Here is an 18,522-nt window from a genome sequence, read left to right as displayed (position 1 = left end):
AGCTACTGTATACCGTTTTTATATTTTTAATAAAACCAATTTCTTCTAATTTTAAATACGTTTTCCCCTGATTTTGTGATAATTCGTTATCACGCAAGTGCTAAATGCGTGACACATTTATGACCTCGAATGTGTTTCTGCAAAATGCGTTTCATCCAATATCACTTTGAAGTGATGCGTGACGGTTGGTAACTATGGCATAGATAGCTGCCGGGCCCTAGGTAAAATTGGTAAAAATGCACCTGGTCGGACCAGAGACAGAGCCTCTAGTGGGGTCTACTCAGGCGAAACTCTGAAAGCTTATACGTTCTGAGGTTTTTTAAAACAGATACGGTACGGCATTAACGCTCAGAAATGTCTAAAAATATTTTGTTAAAAAAATTAAAGAATATTGAGAACAAATTATGGTCAAGTCATGTTATCGTTTAGGGCCTATTAAGCATTTCATGAATCTATATTATAATATTGGCAACATCAATAGAACATATAGGTGGAATTGTGTCCAACCCGTCGTGGAAATGTACTGAATACTCAGTACATGTGAAAACTACTTGCAAAAATAGTACTCGCTGCTTACTTTGGCTCGAATTCAACCCTGGCCATCAGGTGCAAGCTCGGTGGTCTAAAGGCATGATGCAAGGCTAGTGATCTGGAGAATGTGGGTTCGAGTCCCACTGGAGAACAACTTGCAAATATATTTTGCAAGTATTTTCACACGCACTGAGATTCAGTACATTTTCACGACAGGTTGGGCAAAATTACACATATAGGTCCCCCTAATTGATTCTCCTGGCGCAAATCCAGGTATTGTATATTCCATCACGATAATAACAATTACCATTCAATAATAGAACAGTCATCGACCTACTTGCAGTGAACTGAATCTAAAATGTATTCATGAAGTTATGATGATCTGAAGTGTTTGAAAACGTACACAATAATAGTTGAACCAACATTAAAATACTGTACCACAAATACAAAATGTGCGTGACGATATTGTATTGCTTTAGAAAAGTGATTTCAAAAAGTATATTAGTCCATCGTATACGTAGGCCTAAGGGCTTGTATTGTTGTTTTTTTTTACTTGCAGCGTTTGGGAAATAGCTAGGCCTAATAGGTAAATTGTAATGAATATAATTAATAACTATAGCCTCTAAAACCTAATATTATTGAAGGGTCCTTTTAAAGTTTGAATAGGATTTTTTTTTAAGTTAAATTTTTAGATCATTATACCTTTTGAATGAGCCTCCAAAAGCCCCGGGCCCCAGTGCTGTGCACTGCCTGCACTGCCCATACCTACGCCACTGGACCTGAGTATTATTAGTGGTTACATAACGTTTGCTATGCACTGTATCATGTGCTATAGAAGTGGAAGACCATAATGTATTGTTTGGGAATATACCTTTCTCTCTGGTAGGGCCTACAGTACAATCAGTTTAAAAGTGTAAGGTATAGGATAGTGTGGATTTGTAAACATTTTTCTAATGGTAAGGTTCAAAATAAGTGTCAAGTAAAGTAAGTATGATTGTTGGAAAAAATGGTCAACATTTTATTTTGAATTCTCACCCTGACCTTCGCTTGGGCGAAGTGGGCGAAGGTCTGGATCCGCGCTAGTTAGCATGAATTTTGTAAGCCAGGACCCATAGTGTTTTGTTACGTTTATTCACAGAGGGGGGGGGGGGGGGCGAACACGAAATTCGGCCAAATATAGTTTGGCCGTGACTTTTCAAACGTTACGGCCAGGCAAATTTTTATACGACCAGATTTGAGGAATCTGGCCGTCAAAAAGGCCAATTGGCAACCCTGAAGCAAACCCTGTACCTGCTGTGTGCATTCAACCGTGAAGTTTTTCCGCTTTCCAATCACACCCCATAAACACAGTGATAACGTTTTCTAAGTTGTGAAACGCGTTCCAAATTGCATATATCGATTATGGTCCCGGGATTATGGTACAACTGAATGTTGTATTTTATGATAGATGAACTAAACGAAGACAAAATACATTAAGAGTGAAGAAAGATTCCCATAAAACAGCAATGACATGTAAATTTCATTATCACAAACAGTCTATACTGTAGTATACCACAATGGTTTTGTCTAGCTAGCTGGGACGATGTTATTTGTTTATGTTAATAACTTGGAATTGCATAAAACATTCTTTTCAATGTGCATTCGTTCAGATACGGTAGTAACTCTACAAGAGCATTGAACATTTGGTCCACATCAATTATCATTGAATCCTACAAAGAGTTTTCTTGGTGTTACCATTTCTCATAATTTATCCTGGACAAACCAATCAGAAAAAAAGTGTCAGTCCGCAATGGCTGACTGTCATTTTTTGAACTCATCTTTTAAACTTTTATTAATTTCTAAAAAATACATTAATATATTCTTTTTCTTTTAGGTCCCAAAATGTAATTTATTGAATATGTTAATACACATCTCATTCCAAAATTTTACTTACACACGTGCACATGTATATATTGTATATATACGCACATACATACACACCAATACCATATAGGCCTACTTATACATATACATTTTTTTTATTTCAACAATTCCTAATTTTTTTTTCTTTTATGTACTAAACAGAAAGGTAACTGCTGATGTAATATCATTGATACGGTAGTTGATAGTGATTTTTTAAAAATTAATTACTACTTGATATTTAATGTTATTGTATTTATTTTGACAATTAATATAAATTGAAATTAAATTGATTCTTTAGAATAATTTTCTTGTATTTGTATAGGTATTTTTATTATTATTGATGTTTAATTTTTAGGGAGTTGAATCCTGGTCACCTCAAAATTTAGGCTTATGCTTATTATGTGACTGCGTGACAAAGGAAACCATCAATCATTTTGTATTTGACTATTGCAAGACTAATATGTCTGGTTTTAATGTTATTGAATTAAATTTACAATATTTACTCTGTTATATGTATATATGTATATGTATGTGTTTGTGTATGTATGTGTATATGTACGTATGTATGTGTGAATATGTGTGTGGGAGGGGTGTGTGTATGTGTGTGCGTCTATGCATGTATGTATTGTGTGTGTATGTATGTATGTATGTATGTATATGTAAACATGTGTGTATGCGTGTGTGTGTGTATACATATATATATATGTATATGTATACTGTATATATATATGTATATGTGTATATATATGTTTGTGTGTATGTGTATATGTATGTGTGTATAAGGGATGTATTAACCAACTTACTTATATTAATAGTATTAGTATTTATTTTTATCTCTATTACTATTTTTGTAAACCCCTTTTTTAAAATTTATATTTCGTTCTACCGCAGTATTTTCTTACTATATTTTATCACAGTAATTAAGTTTTTACTGATTTTGTTATTGTTGCACGTCTTTACGGCTGTGCCTCTGTTATAAAAGAGAAGCAATAAAGTTACTAAGTTACTTACTAAGAGTTGGGCACACCATGTTTATACATGTGTATAATGTATAATTGAATGTTTCTAGAACATATATTTTCTATAGCTATTTTAAAATTTCAATAATGAATATGCGTTAATAATGCATGTATTTACCGTACATTTTATATACATCACTATCTGCAAATATTCAGTTTAGTGAAATAAATTCTTATAACTTTTGTAAGATTTGGAAATGATCCGGTGTAGCTACTAAAACTCAACTTAATGGGTACAATATAGTTTGTTTGACAGAAAATTGATGATGTAATATGTTTGAATCTCATTTGTTTTCTAAAGAGATAGCCATTGTCTAAAAAAAAGTATTTGATTGACTGACTAATTGATAAACGATTAGGGAAGTGATATTTTATATAGTACTTTAAGATTGTATCGGAAAGCAGGACCAGTAAAACAGGCTGTTACATTCTGTATGAATATTCAATATAATGAATAAATAAAAGCAAGGGATTGGGTAAAAGTTTTGATGACGTCAATACCCTGGATACTGTACCTATCTTGAGGGGGCGGTATAACACAGCCAGCCACCAGCCAGCCCGAGAGAGTGCATGCAGAGAGGGATGGATGGGAGCGCAGGAGGATAGGAGCAGACAACGCGACGCGAGAGCCGGACGAGAAGGTAATCAGGCTGAGTATTCTACTAGTACTAGGCCTACACCTGGCCTTTGCAGTTTTCTGCGTGTGGTATTTTAAAGTATGCATGAGCTTATAAAATTGTGTTACCCGTCTTATATGGATCCTATAGATGTAATCAATGATTTAATTGTTGCTTTTTCTTTTTTACCCAGGACCGCCTACCAGCTCAGGCCCTAGGCCTAGGCCCTAAAGTAAAGTATTTTAATTGCATGGATGATACCTCAAAAACCAGGCCTAGGCTAGGCCAGGCCCTAGGCCTAGCTCAAAATAGATTGACTGGCCTAGCTAGCTAGTAGAATTTATTAATTTTTAGACATACAGTAGCCCAACCTGCCTGTATCTTATTAATCTTAGGGTAGCCTCTTGTTGATAATATGTTCTAGTTATTAAAATTGTTCATGTTATGATGAGTATGACAGCTATGACTGTTCATGTCTCAAAATCCAGCATCTAGAAATATTATCTGTAATGTATAATGCACTTATTTCTATAGGCCTATTTAGATCTCAAGCATTTCACTAATCTTAGCAGGGGCGGATCCAGAGTTGTCCAAAAGGGGGGGGGGGCCCTAAAGTTGGGCCGATCGAGACAACACTGCCCTACAGGGTCCGGGGGCATTCCCCCGCAAAATGTTTGTGTTCTAAACGCCCAAAAATAACATTTGAGGCGTGCTGGGCTTTTTTTCCTTTTCTTTCTTTTTTTCTTTTTTTTTCCTAATTTTGACCTCGCCGCCCCCCCCCTCCCCCTAAATCCATTCCTGCTTAGACTTTATTTTTATTCCTCCTTGGACTAAGAGCCTACACTTCTTTTATTTTCTATTCTTAGAGCTACTACAAGAAAGGTGTGATGGAAAATAATAATTGTGCTAGCAGTAGCTCTATTGTGCGTACCTTAGAAAAAGATATGGCACACCTTGACAAGATTCTACATAGTCTTGGTAAGCACAATTGAATATCCCATTAATATATAAAGTTGAATGAAAAATCATATTGTTGTATGTTATCAATGTGACCCAGGACCTATTATAATGAATTTTCCAGAGTTTCAAACTTAACTGATCATCCCAGTTGACAACAATATATAAAGATGATTCATGACATAATTTAAGTAATTAATTTTTAACAAATTATTGTTTGAATATAAGCAACAAATATACTTTATTATTTTACATATTCTTGTTTTTATAAGGCCCTATTTAATATCCATTCTCACCAAATAGTATGAAGAAAGCAATTATTTCCTTTTCTAAATAAATTACAGAACAAGACACAAGTAGACAGCTACAGCTAATTGAGAAGGAGAACATACAAAGTTCTGGTAAGATCATAAATTCTTTGCTGCTCAGTTAGGCCTCTATTTTGCAATCTTAAGGCTGAGGCTCAATTTGATGTTGTGCAACTCACTTGTGTTCTTGGACAATGCACTTTATGTTTGCCTCTTCACCCAGGGTATTATGCACCTGGTAGGATCTGAAATATTCTATGTCTTTTCTCAAAATTTGTTAACCTCTGATCTATTTTTAAACCACTCAAATTTTCACTCCCAGTCCCATAGGAGATTAGTTGGGGGTATTGCTGACTTAATTTAGTCAACAACCATCTCTTCCCCCTTTCCCCCCTCCCTCATGCTTGGATAGCTTCTAGGTGAAGCACAATTTGTACTTGATAGAATAATATCTTGTCCATCATTAGCACTAGAAATTAGATTGAAGGAGACTGAAGGCAAGATCAAGAGCTTAGAGGAGGCAAACTCCAAATTAGATGAGGATACAAAAAGAGTACACCATCAGTTTAGGCAAAATAGAGACAGTGTAGATGGGTAAGTTTGCAATTGAAAATGTTCTTTAAGCCTCTCTCTGATGTAAGCAAATTAGCTTAGCAATTAGGCTTACGTGTTCAAGCAACTCACATGTAATTTTCAGTGTTAATTTTGCCTTGAGAGGCAGTGAATACACATAATGTGCAAATAAGTAGACTTCGCTTGGTTGTTTGCACATGCAAGACTGGTGGCTGAGTTTGATATATATTCGTATTGTAATTACATTAGATTCATTCCACTTATGAATAAGAATTTGTTATCAATTTATTTGCATTTGATTGACTGCAATATTTCTGGTTCTTTATAGAAAGATTATGATATTCAGTCTATGAGTTTGTAATACTTTATTTTTACAGTATTTATTGTACTAAAAATAGTATTGGTGTTTGTACAACATGTGGCAAAGACAAGCCAAACCAGTCACTCTTCGTCAGAAATAATGACCAAAACATGCTGAAATGTCAACATTTTTTTAATCTGTTTTATTGCACTATTAAACTAACTATATTCTTATCTAAACATCACACTATGCTGTGATTTTTCCCATTTTCAAAGCTAAAACACCAATTTTTAAGGATTTGATGATGGTTTCTGCATGAGAAATGCCCGAAATCTTATCTCTGAAGGCTGATTTCTCAAATACTGTTCTTTAAACAGCTGTATGTTTAAACACTTGCTATTAAATTATGTTTACCTTTTTTATTGTAGTTTGAAGAGGCATTACACTGTACTAGTCCAGCACCAGGAAGCGTTGTCACAGCGATACCAGTCTTCACAAGATGATTGGCAAAAACAAAAGTAAAATGATTCACTATTAAATTAATGTACTTGATGAATATAATTTTGAAGTGCTCGATAGTATTTATAGCTGAGAATTGATAATTATTATTGTTTATGATGATCATTTTATTTAAAATCAATAGAATTGAAATAGAGAGGGCGCTGTTACATTATGAAGAAACCTGGCAGCGGTACAAATGTAAATATGAGTGTATGCCAATGGCAGTGGAGTTCAGAAAACACAAACAAGAGTTTGAAGAGATTCAAAGAAAGCTGCAAGCTTCATTTGATATAAACAAAGAACTGAAGAACAAGTTACGTGCACTGCAATATAGAGGTTGGTTCTCTTAAGCCGGAAAATCACTTCATCACGACCGTCATGTGACATATCCGACTCCGCTTCCTGTGAGCACTGGATGATGTGACGCTGTCTGCTGATTGTCGTTGGCAATCTGAACAAATCGTCATTAAAAAGTTATCTGTTGCGCGCAGGTCGTAGCGTTACGTTATTCATAGAATTGTGGCGACCAACGACTTTCGGGCGCAATGAGAAATTATTGCTTTGGACGATCAAGTCATAATCATTTATTAATAAATAGAATCTTTAAAAAAAAAAACCATTGTTTTCCCTTTAAAAATATAGAGTAATCTATTGGTTTTTTTTCTTTTGTACAGTGGTATACAGCATCAAATAAGTTGCTTATCCATCTTAAATCCTTTTTTTCTAATCAAGATCTCTCTCAAGCATATGCAAGCCACATAACTGCAATCATTATGCACTAATTTTGTCTACATTCTTTAGTATACTGTAGAGTGTGCTCTATTGATGAGATTACTGCCTTATTCTTCTGATAAACAATATCTTCGTTATTTTTCTCAGAGAGTACCAACCAGACTTGGACGAATTGTGTCGTTAAACTGTATCTTTTATCTTTGTGCTTCCAGTCAGATATTCACTTTATTAATATGAATGCTATCTTTTCAATTTTATCTAATTGTTTGATTTAATTGTGCATGGGTTGAACCCATGCATTGAACAGTTAATGCCTAGAATTTTGTATTAAGCTGTATTTTGTCATTATTTCCTGTGCAAAAAGAATTTTAAAAATACAATACCTGGATATGAAATTAAAAATGTTTGAAATGAACAAGGGCTACATATCCATGTTATGCTTCCCGTCAAACTACAGCACCATTCTTTCTATGTTTGAAACCCCCCCCCCCCCCCCCCCCCAATAACGAACATCTTCCTAATTTCCCAGTTACTACACTATGTTTGTTGGCTTAACTATTTTATGTATCAGAGCAAAGATGAAGACTGAAACATTTCAAGTGGAAAAAGAAATAAAACAAATACAGGAAATTAATCAACAAATGCTCATAGAAGTGAAAGAAGAGAAAGAAAGGCAAAACAGACTAATGCAGGTAATGTTCTCTAATATTATATTTTAACTACTTGTCAAACCTGTACCAATAGAGGGTAGTAGAAAAAGCAGTACACAGTATTACACCTCTACAGCTATATACATTATCATTATAGTGATATATTATTATTATAGTGATTATAGTTATTTTTATTCAGGAATATTGTACCAAGAAGAAAATACAAGAGGAAAGAGCCAATCAGTTGAGAATTGCACAGCAGTGGAAAATAGAACAGAGGACTCAATCTAAACAGAGGGAGTAAGTGCACAAGATAGATCTCCTACTGTACCAATATACCTTTTTCCTTATTTCTGAAATGTATGTTTACTAGAAATTTCACAAATTATGTGTATGGGTCTTCCTGTATGCTTGAAGAATCCTTTAGAATACTGTACTTTTTGTCCTTGGCACCTAATTTGCCTCATTTCTACATTGAATCCTGCAACCAATTTTATTTGTTTTTTTTTTTCCTTACACAGGTTACATGTAAGATCGACAGAGACAGCTGTCACAGTGTCTACAACACAAGACCAAAACCTCATGATTCCTCATGTTCCATCTATCCCTCAGATTCCATCCTTTCCCCAAGTTCCGTCCATTCCTCAGGTTCTGTCCGTCCCAAAACCAGTTGTTCCCTCAAAGCCCTATCTGCCTTCTGTCTCTATGCCTTATCTCAATCAACAACCAGACAAGACTAAATATCAGGCACATTATATACCCCAGCTGGAGATTAATTCTCCCTCGTTACTTGGAACTACAAGGAATTTTCAGCCTAGAACCCTGCAGATGACAGCAGCGAATCAACCTCAGATTTCATGCCCTCCTAACCTCATCCATTGCAAACCCAGAGCCACACCAGTAACAACAAGATTGCCATCACTTAGGACCAGTACAGCCACTTACACTAGCTCACAGACAGACAAATCTCAAGAGAAAGCCACAAGCATGAGCATGTATTTTCAAATTCCAACCCTCTACCAGCCATCACCTAAACCAAGTGATCAAACTGTACAGACATCTCAGAGCCTGACACCAGTCATCGATACTCAAGTTCAGACACGACCATTGCCGTCAGGACCAGGAAAGTATCTTCAAAATCAACCACGTCAGGGTAGTTTGGAAGGACCACAAGAACAGAGACCAACTCAAAGAGTTTCGGCCCAATGTGTGAGTATCCATGTTCATTCATGTTGATCTTTTTATCCATCCATGAATCTTTCATCCATTCATCCATTTAATCATTTATTCATTTTTTCATTTGTTCATTCGTTCATTCATTTATTCATTCATTCATTCATTCATTCATTCATTCATTCAAACCAGTAATGATAATTATAGAAATGTAGGCCCATCATATATATTATCTATATTCTAATATTTCCCTGTTTAGAATCATACATTTTTCTTTTTTACAGGAATTGCCAAAAACAATCCTGCCATCTGCTGTGGATAGAGAAGTCATAACAAATAGACAATCACAGTCCCCTTGCCAACAACAGATCGTCAAAAACAATCATAGAAACCAAGATCTCCAACTGGTATGTGTAAAATAGAAATTGTTTTAGTTCAAATCAATGGTACTGCTTTCTGATCTGTAACATCGAAGCAGTTGAGGTGGTGCAGTGACAACAACGGTGCTTCACATGAGGTCACTATGCAGATTTTCCTCTGAATCCACTCCTGCCATCTGTGATATTAGTTAATTGCTGTCTTGTATGTTATACAATATTATTATGTGTTTCAATGCATTTTATACAGTAGCACCTTCTATAGATTAATACAATTTTTCAGGAGAATCAATCAAAAGCTAAAACCAGCATACCCGAGCATGCTGTGGAAGATGGTACGTCTGGACCACATGCTGTTGCAGAACACCCTAGTGGAACAGACCATCAAGGTATATCTGTATAAGGTTTCCTTAGCAATCAAATATGAAGTAAGGTTGCAATTATAATGATTAGAAAGATAATGATAGATGCCAAAGTGGATGCCAAGAGTCCAGTAAATGAACCAGAATAATAAAATTTATTAGATTGGTGTGTGGAAAAGGACTAATTCAGAGATATATACTGCGGAAAATACTGGTAATCAAAATTGATTTAAATTGCAGTGGTAACAGCATTGAGTACTATAGACAACACACCAATGAACACATACCAAGTGTTGCTACCAGATGATGGCAGATCCCTGTTTGAAACACACCAGGCACATTTTGAGGCAAGCGGCAACAAAAGCCCTGGCTTCCAATTTGGAAAGCGTCCAATGTTTAAAACAAATCAGGTAAAAAGAGACACATGGTGTTCTTATTATATATAGCCCTCAGGTGACATATAATGAATGTGCATTACAAGACTAATGTTGAATGATTAATGAATCTTTTACCTTCCTGGTTTAAGCCCAGAGGCTTATCTCAAAGGGAAATGGGGGAAAGCCCCCTAAAAACAGTTGGTAACAACACAATTGCAAACAACACTCAAGTACTAGTAGTTGGGAATTTTCAGTTCTCTCAAATATCACTTCATACCCACTCCAGCAGCCTCTCCATCAGCACCCTATGTTAACACCTTTGGACACACTGTTGTCTAAGCCAGTGTATATGGTGCAAGCAGAATTAATGTGATGTAACTCATGACTAAATAATTGTTCGGCAGCAGAAGGATAAGGAAAGACCAAGCCAAGAACAGAGCATTGGACAACCAGATACAGATGGCAATCCATTCTTCCAGTCATTCTTTCAGGTGAGTACAGGAGATGTTCCATTTGTTCATGATTAAGTGTTTGATTCTAACTGATATCATTGGGTGACCACACTTGGATCCCTCTGTTATAAATCAACATCATCAGCATTACCTTCATCGTCATCATCATTGGTCATCAATTATTATTTTGTTTTCATTTCAGGTGGGTGTTTCTGGAGACACAGACGTTCAGCAACTTTCAAATAAATGTAAGAATTTAGTAACTTGCCAATGTTTTCAAATTTTTTGATATAAACTTAAACTGAATATGGAAGGTCATTCAATAGATGCATACCATAAAACATCGAATAGAAGCCCAGTGGGATTAGGCCTAATCTCGAGAAGCTCATCTCGAATTGAAGCTCCCTCTTTAGATTGCAAAAGTAGCCTCAAAAAGAAGCCCATCGAAAAGAAGCCTTTTCAAGGTATTAAGGGCTTCTTTTCAAAATAGGACAGTTATACATACACTGTACATGAATTTCAAGTAAACAATATATATTAAAAACATGCTTGGTTTATACAGTAGTTAAGGAGATTTAATGCTGGTTAATACACTCCATGATGCAGACTGATGTTACAGTGGCCCTATTGTTTTTTAATAGTATTTCCCAAAATTTACAGCATTCATTTTGAAAAGAACCCCCCCCCCCCCATTACTTATTCATTTTGAAAAGAACCCCCCCCCCCCATTACTTTGCAAAATTAGTCCAAAAAAAATGCTCATCTCGAAAAGAAGCCCATCCAAAGATTGCAAAAAAAAAAAGAAGCCCATGGCTTCAATTTGTAGTTCTACAGTATGAAATTAAATAACTGATTATTTCCAAAACATTTCATAGCAATAAAATATTAAGTTATTTCATTTCAAATTCAGCTACTGATACATGGTCTCAAAAAGACCTAACTAAATTTAAGGATGTGTTTTCAGAGCCTTTAGAATACAAAATGTTCTAGAATCAGGCATTTTAGTGTTAAAATATGTAGAATAATTACAAAGTGCTCAAATGTCGAAACCGCTGTCTCTTATACACATCTAGATGTGGATACTCCAATTCCAGCAATCCCCAATCGAAGGGGTCCCAACAGGGGGAGACCTGCAATCCCACCTCTCCCCAGTCAAACCACCGACTGTACAAATGATATAACAAAAAGATTACTATTTACAAAGGGCCCTAGTTAACTAAGTTGTAATACAGCTCGCCTTCCAATTCAAGATAACCTTTGGGACCTAAACATTTGAGGTGGTCTTGGGGTTGGTCTCCAATTAGAGGGCTAGCTTTGTGTTAAAAGGTTGAGGATTTTTATTTGGGTCTTTGGAAAAGTGTTCTCGAATTAGAAGGTCTCGGATTTAGAGGGGTCTCAAAATGGAGGGTGCACTGTATATGTTTCAAATATCATCTTCTTATAAGAGTTGGGACGGATTTCATTTGTTTGGTACTAAGGTGGTTTGAAGATCATTCCAATATGATGGGCCATTAATAAATATGTATCTTTTACCTGTACTTGTTTCTAGTCTGTTAAACAAGATGTGCATATTATTAACATTTTGTAATGTTTTTTCCTCGATCTGAGTTTGGTTCAAGTTAATTAAATGTTCAATAGGGGCTGGGAGTTTGTGAAGATGATACTTAAGCATAAAGTATGCAACTTAATTTTCATTTAGGTCGTTTAAATATTTAAAGGAGGGTACAATTTTAAAAATTTAAATATTAAATAATAATTGTTGTTTACAAAAGCACTTTGTAAATATATATAAGAATGTTATGCATTGATGGATAAGTTATTCGCTTTTAGCTATAAATAAGGCTTTAACATATTTGTTAAAAGGATTTAGTGTTAAGGGTTTTTCAGTTGTTATGATTTCTTTTTGAACTATTGAAGCTGAAAATAAAGACAGTTCAAAGTATGTTTCAGTCAATTGTTTTGTATGATTAGAAGAAATGAACATACAATTTCCTTGTGTAAATCGATAATAAATACCATCATTATTAAATATGTATTTTCGATGACATCATAGTTCTGTTAGCATAACATAAAGATTATCTATTTATTCGAAAAATACTGGATATGCCAGTGACGGAATTCAGGAATTCGTAATAGAGCGGCCAGAGAGGGACTTTCACAAATAGAGGGTCCACCCACCTCAGCCCTACCATGGTTGGGGGCTGTGGTAAGAAATTGTTATCATTATGGCACAAATGTGTGTGGGTGGGTGGGGGGATGGGCATGGCCGGCTGGCCGCCCCCTGTAACCGCCACTGTATGCAAACCTAAGAGTAGGTGACCGAGACGTACTTCTGGAAGTAGCATGCTAAACTGTTTAGTTTTTTTCTCCAGCAGTGGACTCACCATGCTTGAAAACGATGATACTGCCACCTAAATCTAAGAATATTTGAATATTAAAGAACAAAATTGAATTGTTTAATGTAGATTTCAATAAGTTATTAGCTTTTAAATGAACAAAACTAGTCAATTATCGAATGCTTAAGAGATGCCATTTTATAGTCCGCATCATCATCATCTGTACGCTATATTCGTCGTTAGACATTGCGCGTACTACCAATTCGAGCCAGTGCTTTCTGTCACGGACCGGGTGTGTCAAGTGCTTGTTGGTGTCCACAATATTTCTGAGATCATCTTCAATTAATTTTGTCCATATTTTAGTTGGTCTTTGAACTTTTCTCTAACTTTCATTTAGCGCCATATTCTGCATATACCCTGAAATTACTGAAAGCAATATACTTTTAGTGAAACGTCTGTGAATGATTGAAACCCCCCTTTTCGATCTTCTGTATCTTACTGAAACCGAAAGGTTCACTGATTACCTCAGATAAGATAGTATAATACATACTTCAAGTATTCAAATGCACATTGACGTTCAAAACACAATGGCGTGCATATATTTTATTGTGTTAGATTTGTTTTTAAGTGGCAGTACATTATTTTAAAATTATGAATTTAAATACCATGATTGCATCACAAATCTGCAAAGTTACTTTAAATAGAAGGTAAAACGTTCAGGAAGCCGCGTACTAGTAAACTGTTCTATGAATGTGTTTTGGGAGTTGAAACAATAGTTTCAAACCTGGAATTGTCAGTTACAACGGTCTGAATAAATGCGTGAGTATATGCTCATAGTATTGATGGCTGTCGTAGTCACAAAGCACTGTTTTCTCAAGTAATTTGTTGTTATATCTATACTGCATCTTGTATTTATGTTACATAGACTAAGACTAGAATCTTTAAGTTGTGAAGTTGGCCTTAAAAAAAGAAAAAAGAAGCACTTATAAGTTTATATTGGTTATTTTCCCCTCCATCAGTTACGTAGGCTTATTGGATTTATCCATTATGTTATCGCCGGACGCAATTTGACAATAAGTAAAAGTCCTTTTTTTATTTTGAAGTTTGAGATATACTGTATATGAATTAAGTAGTATTTTTAATTCCCGAGAGTGTTCATAAATGGTTTAACAAGACTCCCACGCCAGTTTTGATGTGAACGTGGATTTGGTATTCATGATAAACTTTTATCAAATTAAATCCGACGCACATTTGTTTATGCGGTGCAAGATTCAACGTTTCCAATGGGTTGATAGATGTCTTTTGCGGTATGCATGAGGTAAACATCAAGATAATTATTAGTGTCATGTAATTGACAAAATATAACATGTAAATAAGTGTGGTTATGTGTGATGTCCGTTTTGCGTCACTATTTTATTACGCCGTTAAGTAAAGTTGATCCTTCATTTTCTATTGTCTGTTCAGTTGTCTTGATATCCGATTGATCATTTTAATTTTATTTATCTGATATCAACTGAACAACATGGATGGACGTCCGTCATTTTTAGAAGAAAAAATCGATAATAATTATTACTGAACGAAAAATAATATTAAATGCATATTATAAAGTGCTCAAATGTCGAAACCGAGTGCTGTGTTTAGTTACGGGACCAGTAATTTACTATTTGGGTCCAGTCCGCCCATCGGCATATGCTTCAAAATATTTTTTTTATATTGGCTGCAGCGTGAATCCCGCGACTTTGTATAATTATTTGTGAGCCCATATCCTATTTAGGCCTACGTTGGAACCGTGCATGCAGAACATTTCTTCATGCAATCTAACCTTCGTATAATGATTTTTCGCTAATGTACTACACGCAGCTATACTAATTGCTTAATATTAACTATAATATAAATATCCACACACACTTACAAACACATCGAACTACAATCAGTACATGGACATATAAAGTGAAAGTATACGGTAGAGGATGATGATAGATCCGGGTTTTTGTATTGCTTGATCCGCAATTCTTCTAATGCTTCAATATAAATTCTCGTTCGGATGCTTTATGGCGAGGAATATTAGACACTTGTAACTGTTCCTGTCGTCATGGAAACAATTACTTTAATGGGTGTGTATATGATGAAAGTGAATAATGGAGTTGTTAAATGCTAGAGACGGTTTCAATCTATCTGCTTCTAAATCATTGCAACTCATAGTGCGTATTGTTGCGTAAAATATGTTATGCAAATAGTTGATGTGACGTCACAAGAGGGCGATGAATAACCTAGCCTAGCTTTTTAACAGTAAGCTTGTTCAGAAAAGGGCGGTCACATTTAAGATGAATCAATCATCATAAGGATATTCATATGATGTTCATGATTTGAAAAATTTGATTCTTGACTTAATCTCTCGTAAAGACAGTTTCGTGTTTTAATTTCATTTATAAGTTGAACTTATAAGTTATCAACACTCAATAATATAATACTAAATGAAGAATTATGTAAATACACTTCGATAAACAGAGTAGTTTTACATGCCTATAGGGCCTGCCGATTTCTCGCGATACTCGCGTAAGAAGTTTGTTTGTGATATTATTATCGACGATGTACAACAGGATTCGCCTTTAATAATTGTCTCGATCGCCGGTGACAGTTCAATAAACACATTAGGCATATAACATTGTTTAATATATGGAAAAAAAAAATACAAAGGCAGGACTTGATCAGCCACTTTCATGTTTTAACATGAAAATATTATAACATTGGTTTATCATTGTTCTGCCGACTAAAAACCAAAAACAAAACTCCTACCCGTGATTTCGTTGGTGTAAACATATTTCTTCATGATTATTTTATAATAAAGACATAGTCATATCGACTGAATCCCAGTTTTTTTCAACAATTTTGCGACAAAACAGTTAATATTACATGAAAAGTAATACGTTCCTTGCGACAAGAAAAAACAAAATTCAATAAACTGATTCACGTTTTTATTTTATTTTATGATTTAATTTTGCATACTACGACTCATTATTGTTCTAACTAAAGGTTGCTAGTTACGTCTGTCATTCCAAATATTGTCCTTGTTAAAACATTTTTTTTATTGTAGTAACTAGTTATTGTTATAATGCTGAATTTGTATTTGGCACAAAATTACCAATCATAGAAGTAAATGAGACTCAATATAACATACATTGTTAAGAGATGCATACAAATTGGTCTTTATTACGTACGGACATTATTAAATGTAGTATAATGATTTACTTTGTATTGGTATAGCGAAGTAGACACAATCGTAATGGTCTACGCACGTACATATAATGTTCCTAAAGGTCTTCGGATTACAAGGAACTTATTCTTGTTGATGATATGCGTGTGATTAAAGCATGCGCATCTGGTTCACTGTCAAATCCCGCCCTTTTTGCGTGTTCTCGGGTATTACGGCGGTCGCTATTGGTCAAACTTACTCAATCTTACTTCAAGACAAATTATTGTGCGAGCAGAGCAATTAATCCTTTATCTTCGGTATTCAGTGGAACAGTAGTTACAAAAGACGTATGAACGCTTTGATGAAGGATAGTAACGAAACATCGCACATGCCGCATCTCGCTCTTTATCTCTCTCAATGTAAGCCACGCAACCTCTGAATCATCGAAATCGGCGGGAATTAATCAGGACGTACGTGTTGTACATTGGCCACAGGTATAATATGCTTACTGTCGGGTATTACTCTACTTGGACTAGACGGATAGCCTATATAGACGGAAGAGTGGATAACAAGACTGCGAATTTCTGTTTGGCTGTTGTTACGCAGGTAAGTACACCAGTACGATTTACACAGAGTACGTACATGCGACAGAGTACTTCTAGGCTTGTAGAGTACGTAAACAATTTAACTGTAGTGGTGGAATTAATACCGGTATAGTATTTACAGTAGTAAGTTGTTGATGTATTGGTATTATTGCTCTTGATATTGTTATTGTTTTTATTAGTAATTATTATTTGTTGTGTCCGCCAGCAGATACATGTTTTCAGTGATGTGAGTGTGGGTGTGTGTGTGTCACATTTTGGTGTTTTCGTGTGGTGTTCGAAATATCTCTAAAACAGCTGCACAGACATAATTGAAAATAACATTTGAAGTGTTAGGTATTTTAGGTATAACCCGATAAAGAAATGATTAAATTTTGGTGACGGTCCGGAGTAGGGTGCGGATGTGAGGTCCATTCAAAGGGATTTAAGAGCAAACGTCCTAGACAAGATATTTAAAAAACTAATCAACTGATATGAATGAAATTTTTGTGAAAGTTTAACCAAGTTACGAGGAAGAAATTATTAAGTGTTGGTGACGATCCAAATTTGGGTGTGAAATTGAGGGTCATGGTGGGGCTGAGGTAATATAGACTCTTCCATCTGTGAAAGTCCCTCTTTTGGCTCCCTCTGTTTCATATTCGTGGATCTGCCATGACTTCTAAAGCTGCATTCACACCCGATCCGAACCGAAATTCGTAGAATGTTTTCGATGCACGTCTAGTATGCGCCTCTATTCTTTATCACTGATTGTATTTTCTTTTTTCGTTTCAATTTCAATTCAATATAACTATTCATCCACATAAATTCGATAGTATAACATTAATCATTCAAAATAAAATAACAAAGTGGACAAGGGACAGTTAAAAAGCAGAAGGCTTGTCTAAACTGCCCCTTAACAAAGACATGTACACATAAATAAATAAATAAATAATAAATGAATATTCGTTAGCCATACGAGTCTGATTCGGTATAAATCTACCTTAAGTTCGTGCGTGTTTCTTCTGTTCAAAATATCTCAAAAACAGCTACACAGAACTAAATGGAAGTTAAAAGGGGTTATTAGGTTAGGTACAGGACCGTCGGATGCGCACCGCCTATGGCCGTACCACTTTTTCTCAATTCCATTACTTTCTGAAATGAATATATAATGATAATTATGAATTATATGAATGTACCGTACACATCGCTTTGACTTTTTCAATCATGGACCTGAGATAGACGGTACAGTATCTAGCCCACTTCCACTAACTTTCAATCTTGTATCTGTTCCTGCATGGGGTTGGAATAGGGGTGGTTGCTTTGCAGCACATTTTCAAAATTTACAGGTATGAATTTATACACCAACTTCACCCCTTGAGGGGGCGGGGGGATTGCCAGATGAGATTTTTGGGCATCCACAATTTATACTTTTAGACCACAATATTAGGGAATGGCAACCGCAACTTGATTGGATTTAAAGATTAGTTTAGTCTCACGACCTCGTCGTGGCGTCGGACGAAAGACGGTGGGATGTCCAGGTTTGTAAAGGGGTGTGATGCTCAACAAAATTAACCATTACA

The 18,522-nt window shown here is 35.4% G+C and overlaps 2 protein-coding genes across 3 annotated transcripts in view; both read left to right on the top strand.

Annotated features, from left to right (window-relative positions):
- Positions 1–4,092: 4,092 nt before the first annotated feature.
- On the top strand, positions 4,093–11,822 carry LOC117101888. The gene is made up of 16 exons (XM_033242005.1): positions 4,093–4,168; positions 4,936–5,047; positions 5,371–5,427; positions 5,802–5,928; positions 6,637–6,726; positions 6,852–7,045; positions 7,589–7,628; positions 8,013–8,133; positions 8,291–8,391; positions 8,613–9,300; positions 9,549–9,671; positions 9,925–10,030; positions 10,244–10,413; positions 10,785–10,871; positions 11,035–11,080; positions 11,743–11,822. The coding sequence occupies exons 2-16, from the start codon at positions 4,957–4,959 to the stop codon at positions 11,820–11,822; spliced, it is 2,121 nt and encodes a 706-aa protein (XP_033097896.1). The 5' UTR covers positions 4,093–4,168; positions 4,936–4,956.
- Positions 11,823–16,692: 4,870 nt separating this feature from the next.
- LOC117101823 overlaps positions 16,693–18,522 on the top strand; it is a 23,048-nt gene continuing 21,218 nt past the window's right edge. For both annotated transcript variants that reach the window (XM_033241916.1, XM_033241917.1), the window contains exon 1: positions 16,693–16,967. The gene's annotated coding sequence lies outside the window, so the exon portion shown is untranslated. The remainder of the gene's footprint in view (positions 16,968–18,522) is intronic.

The sequence above is a fragment of the Anneissia japonica genome, unplaced genomic scaffold (genome assembly GCF_011630105.1).
Source record: "Anneissia japonica isolate Jap-2015-1 unplaced genomic scaffold, ASM1163010v1 scaffold4988_len2956909_cov206, whole genome shotgun sequence".
NCBI lineage: Eukaryota > Metazoa > Echinodermata > Crinoidea > Comatulida > Comatulidae > Anneissia > Anneissia japonica.
This window is presented reverse-complemented; position numbering and strand designations above follow the sequence as displayed.

Excerpts from the sequence above, each read along its gene's own strand:
- LOC117101888 (XM_033242005.1), top strand. The coding sequence starts at position 4,957 with ATGGAAAATAATAATTGTGCTAGCAGTAGCTCTATTGTGCGTACCTTA. Across the intron at positions 8,134-8,290 it reads GGCAAAACAGACTAATGCAG|GAATATTGTACCAAGAAGAA; the intron begins GTAATGTTCTCT and ends ATTTTTATTCAG. Across the intron at positions 8,392-8,612 it reads ACTCAATCTAAACAGAGGGA|GTTACATGTAAGATCGACAG; the intron begins GTAAGTGCACAA and ends TTCCTTACACAG.